General features: G+C 56.7%; 1 protein-coding gene across 2 annotated transcripts in view; it reads right to left on the bottom strand.

Moving 5' to 3' along the window:
• Window positions 1-16,404, bottom strand: part of ANKFY1 (ankyrin repeat and FYVE domain containing 1) — a 75,461-nt gene that overhangs the window by 14,042 nt on the left and 45,015 nt on the right. For both annotated transcript variants that reach the window (XM_043993002.1, XM_043993003.1), the window contains 10 exons: window positions 12,942-13,146; window positions 12,148-12,216; window positions 11,728-11,927; window positions 11,156-11,253; window positions 6,595-6,805; window positions 5,700-5,798; window positions 5,164-5,317; window positions 3,026-3,194; window positions 2,283-2,401; window positions 1,521-1,677 (listed from right to left, as the gene is read on the bottom strand). In XM_043993002.1, coding sequence (XP_043848937.1) covers window positions 1,521-1,677; window positions 2,283-2,401; window positions 3,026-3,194; window positions 5,164-5,317; window positions 5,700-5,798; window positions 6,595-6,805; window positions 11,156-11,253; window positions 11,728-11,927; window positions 12,148-12,216; window positions 12,942-13,146 — 1,481 coding nt within the window. The remainder of the gene's footprint in view (window positions 1-1,520; window positions 1,678-2,282; window positions 2,402-3,025; window positions 3,195-5,163; window positions 5,318-5,699; window positions 5,799-6,594; window positions 6,806-11,155; window positions 11,254-11,727; window positions 11,928-12,147; window positions 12,217-12,941; window positions 13,147-16,404) is intronic.

The following is a 16,404-nucleotide window of genomic DNA, read 5'->3' as shown; positions in this document are numbered from 1 at the left end:
CTCTACATTCAGAAAAAGAACCATGGAGTCTGAATGCAGATGGAACCATAGTATTTTCACTTTTGTTCTTTTGTTGTTGTTTCTTCTTTTTTGTGGTTTTTTTTCCTTTTGTTCTGACTCTTCTCTTACAACATGACTTATGTGAAAATGTTTAACCTGATTGTAGAGCCTATATCAGATTGCTTGCTGGCTTTGGGAGGGAAAGGAGGGAGGGAGAAAAATTTAGAACTCAAAATCTTACAAAAATGAATGTTGAAAATTATCTTTACAAGTCATTGGAAAAAAATTTTTTTTTAATTTTAAAAAAGGAAGCTGCCCATTCATATTCTTTGACCATTTCTCAATCGGGAATGACTTTTATTCTTATAAATCTGACTTGGTTCTCTATATATTTGAGAAATTAAGTCTTTATCAGATATATTTGCTGTAAAAATTTTCTCCATTTTCTGCTTTCCTTCACATTTTGGTTGCATTGGTTTTGTTTTTGCAAAACCTTTTAACTTTATATAACCAAAATAACACATTTTTCATTTCATAATGCTGTCTACATCTTGTTTGGTCCTAAATTCTTCCCTCATCCATGCATAGATCTAATGGGCAAACTATTCCATGCTCTCTTAATTAGCTTATGGTATCACTTTTTAAGTCTAAATCATGTACCCATTTTGACCTCTTGGTATATGGTGTGAGATGTTGGTCAGTACCTAGTTTGTGGGAAGGTAAGAATTTCAATGTCCATTTAAAAGCAAAACTATTGTTCTCACAAGGAGATAAAGAAAAGTCAGAAGCTTAGTAAAGACGAGGTGGGATGAGCCATGCGTCCCCCAAAGTGGCCAGTCACCAGCACCTATAACTCTTAAACCCTAAGTCTCTCTGCACTGAGAGACTGCAGCTGGCAGACTTGGCCTAGTCTTACTGGCCACAATTTCAGGAAGGGCATGAGTACACAATGATGCCTCCATCAGCATAGAGAGAAAGAGCTAGGAGGGGGCAGCCAGGTGGACACTGACTAGCTGTGTGACCCTGGGCAAGTCACTTCACCCCAATTGCCTCACCAAAAAAAAAAAAAGAGCTGGGAGGACAACCCCCCCCCCCCACACACACACCATATTGTAAGGGGCCCCAAGGATGCAGGAACCAAGCAAGAGAAGCCAATGAATGGCCTGGTCTCAGACAAGTCCCGGCTTCCCTGAAGTCTTCAAGGCACTCCCTCCACCTCCCAGCCCCTGGAAATCTCGGGTCAATGATCTGAGGCTTCCCCCGATCTCGATTCAGCTAAAGAGAAACTGCTCAAGCAGTGACTGCGGGCCAGCCTCCTGTCCAAGTCAGAGAGATGAGGCAGAAGCCAGGGAAGTGCCCAAGAGCCCAGGGCAAGGTTCAGGGGGTGTCAGGGAGGGGTCTGCCAGCCTGAGTAGGACCTCAAAAGGCAGAGAGAAGAGCACAGGAACCTGCTTGAGCAAAGGACTGGAGGCAGGAGAGGAGGGGCCAGGGGAGGGCCGGGCCCAGGAGAGCTCTCACACCTGCACATTGACATTGGCCCCAAATTCCAAAAGGCACTGGACTGTCCCCTCCAGCCCCCAGGAGGCTGCCAGGTGCAAGGGGGTCTGTCCGTCTCTGGCCTCTTCGTCACCTTCTCCGTTAGCCCCCGGCTGTCTGGGACTGTTCACGTCACAGCCACTGGGAGGAAGGAAGGTCAGAGAGCGTGAGCTCCAACGAGGCCTGCCTGGCCGCCCAGGCTACATCAGACAGCGCCAACCCCAAGAAACCCAGACGGACGGGCCCGGCCAGCTCCTGCCGTGAAATCAGGGAGGCCGAGAAGATCCCGCATTCACTCTTTCTCCCAAAACGCCAGTGTGGCATCTGCCAGTGCCTCGGGTCAGCTGAAGGAAGCTCAATTTAGAGAAGACACGGTGGGGGTTGGCGAGGGGGGAGTGATACGACCTGCTGAGCCTGCTGTTTACCTGGAGAACCGATCAGGGAGCCAACGGGGAGGGGGAGGGGCTGCCTCCCCAGGAACGACTCTCAGTCTGTTAATGACCGCTCCACACAGAAATACCCAGAGGGCACAGGCCAGCAGGCCCACAGTGACGCCCAGGGACGCCGGCAGCTCCCTGCTAGCAGCGGGGAGACCAGGGAAGGCCCCACAGGGCACGGCCCCTGAGCTAGGCTCTCGAAGGAGCCAGAGGGGAGGAGAGCAATCCACGCACGCGGGGTGGGGGGCCGAATCTAAGGGCGGATGAGTGGGTGGGCCCAGGGGCAGCCGCCCCAGCCGCCGCTCCTACCTGCGGACAAGGAAGCAGGAGACGGATTCGTTGTTCTCATCGATGGCTCTGTGCAGGAGGGTCTGAAGACATCCGCCTGGGCCTGGGCCCCAGCACGTGGCGTCACAGCCGTGCCTCACCTGGAGGGAAACCCCAAAACACGACTGTCTCCGAGCCTCCGCCCGAGTGCCACGCCCTTGCCCCCCCCCCCCATTTTCAGGGAGGGCACCTGCCCATAACTAGGCCCCATCAGTAACTGGCTGGCGGCTGAATTTCTTGGTGAGTTCACAGTGTGACCAATTCTTCAGCCACACTCAAAAAAGAAAGAAAACAGAGCCACCCATTTTCTGGCTGCTAGCTCCAGGCCTGGAGGCAGGGAGACTCATCCCGCTGAGTTCAAATCCGGCCTCAGACACTCACTAGCTGTGTGACCCTGGGCAAGTCACTTCACCCTGTTGGCCTCAGTTTCCTTTTCTTAAAATGGGGACCCTGGGCAAGGAAACGGCAAACCCCTCCAGGGTCTGCCAAGAAAACCCCAAACGGGGTCACGAGGAGTCAGACGCAACTGAAAGGCGGAGGATGCCTCGGTGCCCGGCTCTGGGCTGGACCGCTAGCTCAAAAGGAGGCCCTGCATGTGTGTGCCCGCCTTTGGGACTGCCTCACTTCTGCTGTCCCAGGAAGGCCGGGGTTAGCGTCTGCTCAGGGGAGCCCTCCCCTCTCCTCTGACTTTCCTTCCGTCCCTCCTCCCTGACCCGCCGTCTCACCAGAGTAGAGGCAATGTCCTGCAGGTCATTTGCGAGGGCGAGCCACAGCGGGGGGTTTCCTTGGTCATCCAGCACTGACATATCGGCCCCGCGGGTACATATGGCGTCTACCACCAGGGGAAGCTGGTGCCTAATGGCCAGCTGAAGGGCTGTCTCGCCGTCCTGGGTCCTAGGAGAGGCCACCCACACAGCTGCATTAACACACGGAAGGCCGGGCCAGGCCACAAGGATGGTCCCCTTGCCGGGCCTCGGCTTGGGGCCTGCCACCGAAGAACGGCTGGCTGTGATGAGCGCTGGGATGCCCATCCCCCTTTCTCTTACTCCATTTGAGAAGCACCTGCCACTTCCTATTGCACACAAGGACAAGGGGACGGGCAGGTGTGATCCCAAGGGGCAACGCACACGCTGGCTCGTTACAGGGCCCCACGAGCCCAAGGGGATACCATGGAGGCCTTGGGGAGAAAGAGGCTCCGGGGCAGAGCGGGAGCAGGAAGAGAGGAGGTAGGAGGGCCTTTCAGGGCGCAGGCTGCAGCCTCCGCAAAGGCCCAGAGCGGGAGGAAGCGGGAGGAGCGCACGAGGAAGCAAGAAGACAGGCTGAGGTCTGAAGGGGGAGGGGCTGGAGTGCCAGACTAAGGAACGTGGGGTCATCCTTCAGAAACCGGGAGCCGATGCACAGACACGCACATGCACACACACACATACACGCACCCAGCACCTCGAGGTCATCCCAGGAGCACGGACACGCACATGCACACGCACGCACATGCACACACATGCACCCAAGCACCTCGAGGTCATCCCAGGAGCACAGACATGCACACGCACACACACACACACACATGCACACAGCACCTCGAGGTCATCCCAGGAGCACACACACACACGCGCACACACACACACACACACACACACATGCGCACAGCACCTCCAGGTCATCCCAGGAGCACGGACACGCACATGCACACGCACGCACATGCACACACATGCACCCAAGCACCTCGAGGTCATCCCAGGAGCACAGACATGCACACGCACACGCACACACACACACACACATGCACACAGCACCTCGAGGTCATCCCAGGAGCACACACACACGCGCACACACACACACACACACACACACACACATGCGCACAGCACCTCCAGGTCATCCCAGGAGCACGGACACGCACATGCACACGCACGCACATGCACACACATGCACCCAAGCACCTCGAGGTCATCCCAGGAGCACAGACATGCACACACACGCACACACACACACACACGCGCGCGCACACACACGCACCCAGCACCTCGAGGTCATCCCAGGAGCACAGACATGCACATGCACACGCATGCACACACACACGCACACAGCACCTCGAGGTCATCCCAGGAGCACAGACATGCACATACACATGCACGCACACGCACACACACACGCACTCAGCACCTCCAGGTCATCCCAGGAGCACAGACATGCACATACACATGCACACACACGCACACACACACGCACTCAGCACCTCGAGGTCATCCCAGGAGCACAGACATGCACACGCACGCACACACACACACATGCACACAGCACCTCGAGGTCATCCCAGGAGCACACACACACGCACACACACACACACACACGCGCACACACACGCACCCAGCACCTCGAGGTCATCCCAGGAGCACAGACATGCACATGCACACGCATGCACACACACACGCACCCAGCACCTCGAGGTCATCCCAGGAGCACAGACACACACATGCACACGCACACACCCAGCACCTCAAGGTCATCCCAGGAGCACAGACATGCACATGCACACGCACGCACACACACATGCACACAGCACCTCGAGGTCATCCCAGGAGCACAGACATGCACATACACATGCACGCACACGCACACACACACGCACTCAGCACCTCCAGGTCATCCCAGGAGCACAGACATGCACATACACATGCACGCACACGCACACACACACGCACTCAGCACCTCCAGGTCATCCCAGGAGCACAGACATGCACATACACATGCACGCACACGCACACACACACGCACTCAGCACCTCGAGGTCATCCCAGGAGCACGCACACATGCACATACTCCAGGCTGGGTTCCCTGGGGTCACAGCCCAGCCCTGCCTCACCGGATGTTGATGTCAGCCTGATGTTCCAGGAGGAACAGGGCGCTCTTGTCGTCCTGCCGACAGATGGCCATGTGCAGCAGCGTCTGGCCGTCGGGCATGGTGTCGTTAATGGAGGCTCCTGACCCCAGGAGCTGGGCCGCTATCGTGTGCATCCCTGCAACAGGCCCCAATCCACAGTGTAGACAGAACCCTCGTCAACACACCATAGCGTCCCATCTTCTCCATTATGGATGATGCCCACACGGTTGGACACAGCAGGCCTGAGCCAGGCGCTGCTCACTCTCATGGACCGAGCAAGTGCCAACACCTGGGGGGGGGGTCTGCCTCCACACACCTTGGGCCTTCAGGGTCAGCCAAAGGACAAGGGCGATCCAGCTGGATCCCAGAGTCCTCAGGCCAACCCCCTCATTTAGCAGAGAAAGAAACTGAGGCCCAAGGTCACAAGTCATGGGTCCCATGGGTATTTTTGGAGGTGCCAACAATCCCCAGACAAAGGTGCCAGTTGACATCTCCTTCACCCTAGACTACGGTCTCACCTGTCCACAACGCCAGCCCCAGGACAGTCTGGTCTCTGGAATCCTTGAGACTGAAGTCTGGGATGATTTGCAGGGAATTGATGGCATGAAGGGCATTAGCTAGATCCAAAAAAAAAATTGGCTCAGAGGCTGGAGGTGCCCAAAGTCTGCCCAGGAAACCAAAGGTCAATGAAATCCTGACCTCAAACTTTCCCACCATTCCTCTTTAGCCCTTGCCATGGGAAACGCTGGCACAGGACCACCCAGCGCAGCATGGCCGCACCTAAGAGCATGCCAAGCTCTGTGAGCAGGGCAGAATGGAGATGGGGCACGGCTTCTGAGCGCCCCCTCTCTAGATGTTCACACAGACCATCTGTGCCCAAGCTGTGTGGAGCTTCCCAGGTTCGCATTGCTCTGCCCAGCCACAGTGGGCACACTGCCCCTGACCCTGACACTGGGCTCCTCCACGACTCCTCCCGGTCTCAGAGAACCTTGGGACAAGCCCTCTGCCCCAGCGGTTTTCCAAAGATGTGCCAAAGGCCTGCGTTTAGGAGAGGCCACAAGCCCACAAAGTGCCCAGGGGCAGGGAGGAAAACCGCCCCTCTCCTGCCCCGATCCCCCACCCGTTCCCCCAAAGGTCTGGGTAAGAGGTCTGAGTGTCAAGGAGGCTGGTGGCCCTGGCCACACTTCTCAGCCTCCTCATTCACCATATTTACTATATTTCAAAAACACGCAAACATCTCGGGCATGTCACGGTGCCTCCAATCGGCTGCGAGTACCAGGTCAGCAGGATGAAAGGTGCCTGCTAGACCACCAGCCATGGGGCCCCCAAGCCCAGGGGCAGGGACTACGTCCGGGGGACAAGAAAAGTAACGGGAAGGGGATGGGATGGGGACCGCAGGCAGAGGCTGCTCACCTTTCTGCTCCAGGATGACAGATACGACATCGGGGTGGTTGTGAGCTATGGCCACGTGCAGCGGGGTCTGCAGGGAGATGCCCTCAGCCAGGCCGGGGGCCACGGGCGGGGCCTCTTCCGTCTGAAGGTTGGGGTTGGCGCCCTGTTGCAGGAGCTCGGCAGTCAGGGTGGACAGGCCATGCCGGCAGGCCGTGTGCAGCGGCGTTTCTCCCTAAACGGAAGCACACGGTGGGACGGCCCCTCAGGCACCCTGGAGCTGGAGCTCTGCTGACCCTCGCCTGATCTCCTCTGCCCGCCAGCGAGCGCCAGTGGCCTTGTTGGCCTCTAGGCACCAGCCCTCCTGATCCTGCTCTTCACCCCCTACCCCCATTCTCTGGTCTACCCTTCGCCATCTGCTTTGCTTTGGACCCCAGGTTAGAACTGACTCGCTTGAGGGCTTGAATGTCCCAGAGACATCATGTGATCCCACCTCCTCCCCAGCCAGGACTCCATGGTCAGACATGTCTGTGCAATCCTCTGCAAGGAGCCTTGGACCCTTCTGGAGACCTGACCCCCTCCCCGAGCCCCACCTCAGCCACCATGACTGGGGCCACCACCTAGGAAAGGCGACGTCCATGGAGCGTGCCGACAAAAAGTAACCCAGAGACCCCCACCACGCAGGCCACACACCCCTCCCAGCTCGCTGCCCACTGGCCGGGTTCTCCTCAAAACGTCTGGGGATGTAGCCTCCCTCTCCTGCTAGTGCCTTAGGCCGTCTCAGTCTCCGAGGCCTAACTCTACACAGGGGACAAAACAGTGCCCAGCTCCCGGGGCTCTTGTGAGGCTCTAAGCCCTCAGTGCAGTGCTTGGCACACAGCAGGCACCTAATCAATGCTTATTTCCTTTTCCTCTCCCTCTGCTGAGTCACCCAGGATTCACTGTCCCCCAATCCCCATCAGCAGCCCAGCCTCACGGCCTCTATTTTGCCGTCCCCTTCTCTCCCCACACATCCCCACTTCTTCCAGCATCCTGTCTGCTGACCGCTAGGCTCCTGAGTGACCTCTGGGCATGTGGGCCATGAGCTACATACCCAGCGCTGCCAAGATGACCGCCTCTGGCCTACAGGGGTGGGGGCCAGCCCGGTGCAGGGAGGGGCCTCTGAAGAAGCCCAAGGGGCAGGAGGGCAGAGGCAGAAGGCATCAACAAGGACATGTCTACAGGAACCCCTCTAGACCCACCCTGGCCTTATGCGCTCTTTGGAGGGGACACCCATCACGCGGGGAATGGCCGGACGAGCCAGGGCCTGACTGCTCTAAGAAGTGAAGAAGCCTGGGCAGACCGAGCCAGGCTTGTCCCTGTCACGGGGCATCCTGGGCCCCAAACCCCAAGCGATGCTGAGCAGAGGGAGCAGTGCCAGGAGACACCGTGCACAGTGACAGCAGCGTGTGTGATGGGCAGCCACGACAGACCTGGCTCTTCTCAGGACAACTCCAAAGGACCCATGATGAAGAACGCACTCAGCTTCCAGAGAGAGAACTCTGGGCTCTGCAGGCAGATGGAAACCGTCTTTTTTTTTTTCTTTTTCTTTTCAGGGCAATGACGGTTAAGTGACTTGCCCAGAGTCACACAGCTAGTAAGCGTCAAGTGTCTGAGGCCGGATTTAAACTCAGGTACTCCTGAATTCAGGGCCGGTGCTCTATCCACTGTAGCGGCCCCTAGCTGCCCCCAGCAGCCTTTTTTAAAAGCTTTTTTTCCTCAGGTTTTCTTTTGGGGAGGGGGGAAGGGGGGCTGGGCAGCCAGAGCCAGGAGAGGGAGAGACTGAAGATCTGTGAGAGGACAGGGCTGCCAGAAGAGGGCTCACATGGAGACATGGAGGGGTGAGCCTTGGCAAGAAGGGCTGAGGGTCATCTGTTCACAAGAGATGGGGTGAAGGAAGCACTGGGGTGAGGGAGCTCTTGGGGGATGGTCTCCACCATTTTCCAGCAAGGTTCTCAGCTGAGAGAGGTGGGGGGAGAGGGAGCCAGGGGAGGCGTGAAAAGGGATGAGGAGATTGGCAAGAGCCTTGATGGAGAGTGAGTAGACTAGGAGGGGCAAAGGGGCTCCCCCCAAGCAGTGCGGGCGCAGCTGAGGCTGTGACACACGGGTGTTCAGCAGACGACCAGTGAGTGAGCCAAGGCTGGAGCTCAGCTGGGCACAGCTGGAGATTCAAGAGAGGACAGTGTGGAGTGCAACTGTTGTTCACCAAGGGGTCAAGAAGGGGGGCAGTGTAAAGGGCAATAAAGCTGTGCATACCCTTTGACCCAGCAATAGCACTTTTGGGTCTTTTTTCCCAAAGAAATCATGGAAAGGGGAAAGGGACCCACATGTACAAAAATATTTATAGCTGCTCTGTATGTGGTAACAAGGAATTGGAAGTTGAGGGGGTGCCCATCCATTGGGGAATGGCTGGACAAGTTGTGGTATATGAATACAATGGAATACTATTGTGCTGTAAGAAATGATGAGCAGGAGGAGTTCAGAGAAACCTGGAGGGTCTTACGTGAGCTGATGATGAGTGAGATGAGCAGAACCAGAAGAACATTGTACACAGTATCATCAACATTGAGTGTTGATCTACTGTGATGGACTATATTCTTCTCACCAATGCAATGGTACAGAAGAGTTCCAGGGAACTCATGATGGAAGAGGATCTCCAAATCCAAGAAAAAAAAAAAAAGAACTGTGGAGTATAGATGCTGATTGAACCATACTATTTCTTTTGTTTTGGGTGCTGTTGGGTTTTTTTTTTCTATTTTGAGGTTTTGCATCACTGCTCTGATTTTTTCTCTTGTAACAGGATTAATGCAGAAATAGGATTAATGTTATTATGTGTATATATATATATATGTGTGTGTATAGATATATATATGTATATGTATATAGATATATAGATATAACCTATATCAGATTACCTGCTGTCTAGGGGAGGGGGGAGGGGGGAGGGAGGGGAGGGAGGGAGAAAAATCTGAAATTGTAAAGCTTGTATAAACAAAAGTTGAGAACTATCTTTACATGTAACGGAAAAAATAAAATACCTTATATGTAAAAAAACCAAAAAACAAAGAATAAAACAATTCTCACTCCTAAGGAGCTTAAAAAAAAAAAAAAGGAGGGCAGTGCAGGGGAGATGGCCTGGGAGAGGACTGAGGGGTCAAGGGCCTGGAGATCGTGGGAGTGACAAAGAGCAGGGTGATGCAAGGAAGGGCCAAGGAAGAGGTGGGAAGCCAGCCGGTAACAGTCGGAAAAGGCGGTGGTCTGTTGAGGGAGCGGCCGGCATCTCCATCACCCCAGCCCTCCTGCCCACTACTGAAAACAGCCATGTTCCTCCCCCCTGCCCGGGCGTATGTTACACCATCAGCAGGTAAAAAACGCACTGGACCCTGGAGATTCAAGGAACAAACAGCAGCCCCCACTTACACTGTCCTGGCCTCCCTGGTGTCTCTGCCTCTAGGCTCTCCCCCCTCATAGGCCCACCACCTGCTCACAAGCGGCTGGCTTCCAGTTTCCCCAAAGAAAATGGGGTCACAGTGAAGTCCCCACTGCCCAGGCGTGCCTCTGTTCCCAGTCACACACGCCCAGGGCCAGCCCAGGGGGAAGAGCAGCCGCGTCTGGCTCCTGTCCAGGCCTCTGGGCCATGACTCCTAGCGGCATCCTTCCCTTGCCTGGCTCCAGGCCGTCCCAGCAGCCCCAGAGATGGGAAGGGTCCTTCTTCGTCCTGGTCTTCCCAAGGCCTTACACAGGAGCCCACACCGAACTGCACTGTCCAGAGGGAGAGGCTGACTGCACCGGGACTGTCTTCTCCCCAAAGCAGCTGCTCTGCCAGCTCCCGGCGAGGCCACAAAGCCAGGCACAGAGGGGCCCCCTCACACGGTCAGATCCCTCTTGTCTGAGGCCTCCAGCATAAAGACCCGGCCCCTGACCTAGGCCCAAGGCATTGCTCTAGGGAGGCCACACCTCTGCTCAAAGGCTCAGCCCAATAAAGTCCAAAGTCTTTAGCCCGGCCTCGTGACCTTTCCTTTCTAGCCTTCCAAGTGTGTGACACCACTCGCTGTCCTGGAATAGGCTTTTTTTGGTGGTGGGGGTGGGGGTGCAATGAGGGTTAAGTGACTTGCCCAGGGTCACACAGCTAGTAAGGCTGGATTTGAACTCAGGTCCTCCTGAATCCAGGGCCGGTGCTCTATCCACTGCGCCACCTCGCTGCCCCCACCCAAATATGCTTTCAAAGTCTCCCCTCCCAGAGTTTATCCATCCAAAGCCTATCCACTCTTCAACTGCACAGAGAGTGCAAGGCCACAAGGGGGTGCCACAGACTTCAGTTCCAATCTGGCCTCAGACACTTCCTAGCCACAGTCTGTCTGTCAGATGGCAATAGAGGCAGCAGCTCCTTCCCGGGAAGCACTTAGCCCAGTTCCCGGCATACAATAGGTGCTTAAACAGTGCTCCCTAACTCCTCCATGAAGCCTCCCTCCTCTGGGGTGGGGACCCACTCCACCAACCCCGTCCATGCCCGCGCAGCCTAGACGGACTCCGGCCAATCACTCACCCATCGGTTCCTGTGGTTGACCTTGGCTCCGTTGGCTGCCAAGAAGAGGGCAGCGGCCTCGTTGCCCGACCCGGCCGCTCTCTGGAGCAAGCAGTTCCCTACAAGACAAGGATGGCCCGTGGGTGGGTTTCCACACGATGCCTCACGAGAGCTGGGGGTGGGGGGTACAGCCAGAGCCACGCGGGCTTCTCGGACTAGGTCAGGGAGCCGGGCCAAGAAAGGACAGGGAAGAAGAGGAGGACGTGGGTGCTTGAGAGGGTCAAGGCTGGGTACGGAGGACGCGGAGCCCCATGCTGGCCTGAATCACAGGGCGGGGGGGATGGAAAGGAAGGCGAGGGGGCCGGGTGAGGATCGAACACGCACGCCAACCCCAAGACAGCATCATGGCGGCTGACCACAGGCACGATCTGTCATACTGTGCCCAAGGTCGAGAACCGAGGCATCTTGGAGCAGATCCACAGCCAGAAGGCACCTGACGAGCCACTGCCTGCTCTCGGGCGAGGCACTCAGGCTGCATCACCAGTCGTGATCACGGGCTGATGGCCCCGTGTGCGGTCCCAGGGTCTGCCTACCTGTCACCGTGTCGGGTGCATCGGTGTTGCTGCCTCGCTGAATCAGCCTGGCCGCGTAGCTGTTTTCATCAAAGGAGGTCCCGTTGACCACAGGCGTGTCCTCAAAGGGGTTCACCACTCGGTCTGAAGCCAGCGTGATGTACTGGACGGCCAGCCACAGAGCAGTGCTGCCCTCATGGTCCTTCAGTTCCAAGTCTAACCTGCGGGAGAGGCCGAGGACCCCAGCTTTCTGGGAGCCTGCCCCACCATGGGTAGCACGCCCAGAACCCAGTGGTTTGGCCCTCATCCCAAACTGAGCGAAAACTCGAGAGGAGATGCCCGGACTGGGGAGACTCCCCACAACCTGGTTGTCTCTGAAGTGTGTGCCATCGGCCGTAAGGCCCTGGCAGTGCCGGCCACCCATTTTGGCCCCATACGTACTGTTTACACTGCAGCAGCTGACCGAAGACGACCTCGTTCCTGGCAAGGATGGATGAATGCAGGGGAGTCCTGCCGGGAGAAGGAACGCGCAGGCACGGTCACCTCGGAACGCTCTCCAGGGCAGAGACAGCCCACACAGCAGGACCCCCTCCCACCCCGTGCCCCCGGGATGCCTGATCCGGCCTTATGGCCTTCTACATGAGGGTGCTGCCAATACCAGGCCCCCACTTGTGGACCAGGCCTTGGGGGGGTTGGGTGGAGCCGGCCGGCTGGCTCATCCTCAGCCTGGCCTGGCCTGGGCTTGAGCCATCCCCCCCCCCTCCAGGCTGTGGAGAGCAAGGCCGAGCAGTTTTGTCCGTGACTTCCTCTGGTCCTCCCAGCAGCCCCGGGAGGCAGGGGGCATGGCTGAAGGGAACTGCCCAGGAGCACCCCGGAAGGAAGAGTCAGAGGGGCCTTAGAGCCGGCTCCTCTCCGGCCAACCACAGAACCAACACACCAACATGTTCACTGCTCCCCCAGGCTGAAGCTCCAGCCCGATCCAACCAGGAAGGCGGCCTGGCAACAAGAAGGCCTTGGGCATATTTCTCCACCGGCCTCTTCTCTCAGAATCTCTGCCGTTTCAAAGGGTAAAAGCCAAAGGCATCCTGGGAGAGAGCAAGGGGCGGCAGGGGCTCTGCTGCCTGAGAGAGGGGCTAGCTGATCTCCGCCGCCCTGAGCTGTGAAGGCGCAGCCCCTCCCTGCTCACCCGCATGTGACTCCCTTCCTATGAAGGCCCTCCCGGGACCAGCACTCACCTTCCTTTCCCATCCTGCATATTTGGGTTGGCGCCAGCCTGCAGCAGGCACTCGGTGATGCGTGCCATCTCCGACGTGCCATCGGCTGGGCCCTTCCTGCAGTCAGACGAGGCCACCAGGTGCAGCGGTGTCTGTTGGGCCCCCCCGGTGGCCGCGTTTACCAAGGCGCCGTTCTTAATGAGGAAGGTGGCCGAAAAGCTGTCTCCTGTCAGAGGCCACACAGGAAACCATGATGCATCTCGCACACGTGTGTGCACACACATGCACACTTACACACAATGGCACACATGCACACATGAACTCTCACTTGCATACTCAAACACAGCACACTTACACACCTTCACACTCACACGTGCACTCACACAAATTCACATATGCATGCACACTCACACTCATTCACACATACTCACATTCACACATGCATAGGCAATCATGCACACTCACTTGCACGCATTCCCATGGGCACAATGCACACTTACATTCATATGAACACTCGTTTGCACACTCATGCCGTCGTTCATATACCTACACACTCATTTGCACACATACACAGTCACACGTGCACGCTCACATTCATATACTCACACGCACTCGTACACACAGACCCACACTCATATTCACACACATACAAAGTGCTGAGAAGGCACTTCCAGCCAGGAGGCCCCCGGGGACCGTCCTGGTAGCTCTAAGCAGAGGAGACACACCCCACAGACTGCTCAAAGGGCATCCCGGTTCAGAAGTGGAACGAGGGACAATGCAGGCAGCAGACTTTGCCCCCTCTGTGCTCCAGTAGAGGGGGACGGGGCAGGGTGTGTTCTCCACTCAGAATTCCCCGGGCATCGGTACAGGGACTGCTAAGGCATGCTCGAGGCTTCTCCAGACCAATGAGACTGGCTGACTTTTCTCATCTGGAAGACTTCAAGTGACTGTTTACCTACAGCTCCCTTGGACTCGCAGTCCACAGCGCAGAGCTGGGCACACGGCAGCAGGAGCCGCCCTACACTGCAGAGGACGGCCTCCGGAGGGCTCTTGGGGTCGGCTCCGATGGCGCCTGGAAGCTCCTGGGCCAGGGATCCCAGGATCCCCCAACGTGAGAAGCTAAAGCGCATGCCCTGAAGCCCACACACTTGGTGTGTGAGCAGGCTCTCGAGGACTCAAATCAGAACCTAAGACTTGGATTTGAGAGAGAATTCTCCCAGGCCCTGGCAGCTGAGGAGATGGGGGAGGGGCAAGGCCATGGAGAAGGGCATTTGGAATCCTAGCCCTGGCCTCAGTTTCCTTCTCTGTCAAATGGAGAGCTGGCACTGGATTATCTCTGAGGAACCCTGGACCTGGGTTAAGGAGCCCCGCCCATCCCAGGGCTTTGCAGCCAGCCGGCAGGCAGCAGACCTTCCAATGAAGGGCCCTGGATACACGCCACTGGGACACGGAGCAACACGTGTGGCTGGAAGCCAGAAACTCAGAGCCCTTCCCCTAAGTCCCAGCTAGGCAGAGTTCCCTTTTCTGGAAGCCTTCGAGGCCCCCATTCCAGCCTGCCTCCAGCCTGTGCTCCCCACATTTCACATTGTTCCTGCACAAAATCCCACCTGGGTCTCTGAGAAGCCTCTCCTGGTCCCATGGATGATGCTTAGAGGTGGGCAGAACAGAGTGCCGCGTCTGGAGGCAGGAAGATCTGAGTTTAAATCTGGCCATCTACTACCTGTGTGAAGCTGGGCAAGTCACTGAACCCCATGTGTGTCAGTTTTCTCATCTGTCAAATGGGGATCATGACAGCACTTCTCTCCCAGGGCCTGGCCCACAGCGGGCACTTAGAGAACCATTGGTGGCCATCACTATTTCTGCTGTTGCTGCTGGTGTTGGGTCCTTGCCTCGCGGGCAGAGCACGGGCTGACAGTGTCCAGCTTCCAGCTTTCCAGCCCACCAAGGCAGCCGGAGGGAGCCCCATGTGAGCTATCAGGCACCTCACTTCATTCACCCAGGGACACGCGAAGGGATGGTGCCTCTGGAGGTTCCCCGGCTGGGCCTTCTGGCTCTGACAGCCACCTCGGCTGTGGCAGAGGAGGGAGGGAGGCTTCTCCGGCTACTTTGCTGCTTCCTGTTCCAATCAACTTAATTGAAATCCTTTGATTTTTAAAAAAATCAGTACTTATGACATTGCCTAAATTTCTCCTGGAGAGGCTTTCCATATAACAAAGAATATTTTGAAAGGACAAGAAAACTAACCAAAATGTCAGAGGAGTCTGACACCCGTGGCAGCAGGAGAACCGGCCTCTGCAGGTGCGGCTGGTGGGAATGGGGCGCTCCTCCCCTTTCCTCTCAGGGCCCACCTGGCTGTGACTCTCACTCCTGAGCCAGCTGGGGTTGGGCGGTTCCTTCCAAGTACATCCTGTCTCCTGGTTTCCTGGTTCAGCATTGGTTTGTCTAAGCCTTAATGTGCCTCTCCACAGCCCCCTACCCATCACTTCTGAGAGCACGGGAAGGACCACAGTTTGTCGAGCTCCTCCCCAATCAACGGAAGGGAGGGACCAAGCATCCATTAAACACCTACTGTGTGCCAAATGTGATTTGACGAGATCCGCCGAGCCCCCAGAAGGGAGGTGTGGTTGTTCTCCCCCTTTGCCAGCTGAGGAGACAAAGGTTTGGTAACTTGCCACTGGTCGCCTGGCTAATGAGTGGCCGGCCTTCCTGAGTTCTACGTCCCACACTCCATCTCCTGAGCCACTCAGCTGCCTTTGACAGGCAGATGTCGGGACAGTTTTTATTTTTCAGTCTCTCTTCTTGTCTCCTCAAGTCACTGCGTCCCATCTGCCCCACTCTCCCTCGCAGAATGGAATTCTTGGGCAAGGGTCTCCGTCAGCCTTCGGCTTTCAGGTCCCTTCCTGATCCTTGTGGCCAGCACAGTCTTTTCTCAGAGGCTAGTTTCTCCTCTTGGGCCTTCTTGGTCCAGAGTAATTCTTGACATTGAGGAGGCACCCCAGAGCACAGAGCACTGGGCTTGGAGTCAGCCTCTGACACTTACTAGCTGTGTGACCGTGGGCAAGTCATTTCACCTTCATCAATTGACAACAGCCCCTGGCTCACAAGGCCACCGTGAGGATCTGTAGGGCTCTGGCACTTTCTTCTGTTTCCTTCCATCTCAGCGTCAGTCTCTCAACTGGGACTTGGTCCTTGGGCCCGCAAGGCGTGGGCAGAGACTGCTGGGCCCTGGACATGGCTGCCGAGAGCAGATTCCTAGCCCTAGGCTCAGTGCTGGGGGCTGGCAGGGCACGTGTGGCCCCCCCGAGAATGTTCCTGTGACCGCGGACTCTCTGGACAGGCAGCTCGAGTTTCTTCTCCTCCTCGATGATCTTCCCTTTGCTGGGGGGACCCTTCAGGTCTTCCTTTCTGGCAGAGTGAACAACTGTGCTAGCCTCAGGGGTGCCCAGGTTAGTGCCCTGAAGGCTGAGGTAGAGACGAGGGCCCA

The sequence above is a fragment of the Dromiciops gliroides genome, chromosome 3 (assembly GCF_019393635.1).
Source record: "Dromiciops gliroides isolate mDroGli1 chromosome 3, mDroGli1.pri, whole genome shotgun sequence".
Classification (NCBI taxonomy): Eukaryota; Metazoa; Chordata; class Mammalia; order Microbiotheria; family Microbiotheriidae; genus Dromiciops; species Dromiciops gliroides.
The sequence above is the reverse complement of the archived record's forward strand: the minus strand, read 5'-3'. Positions and strand labels throughout refer to the sequence as shown.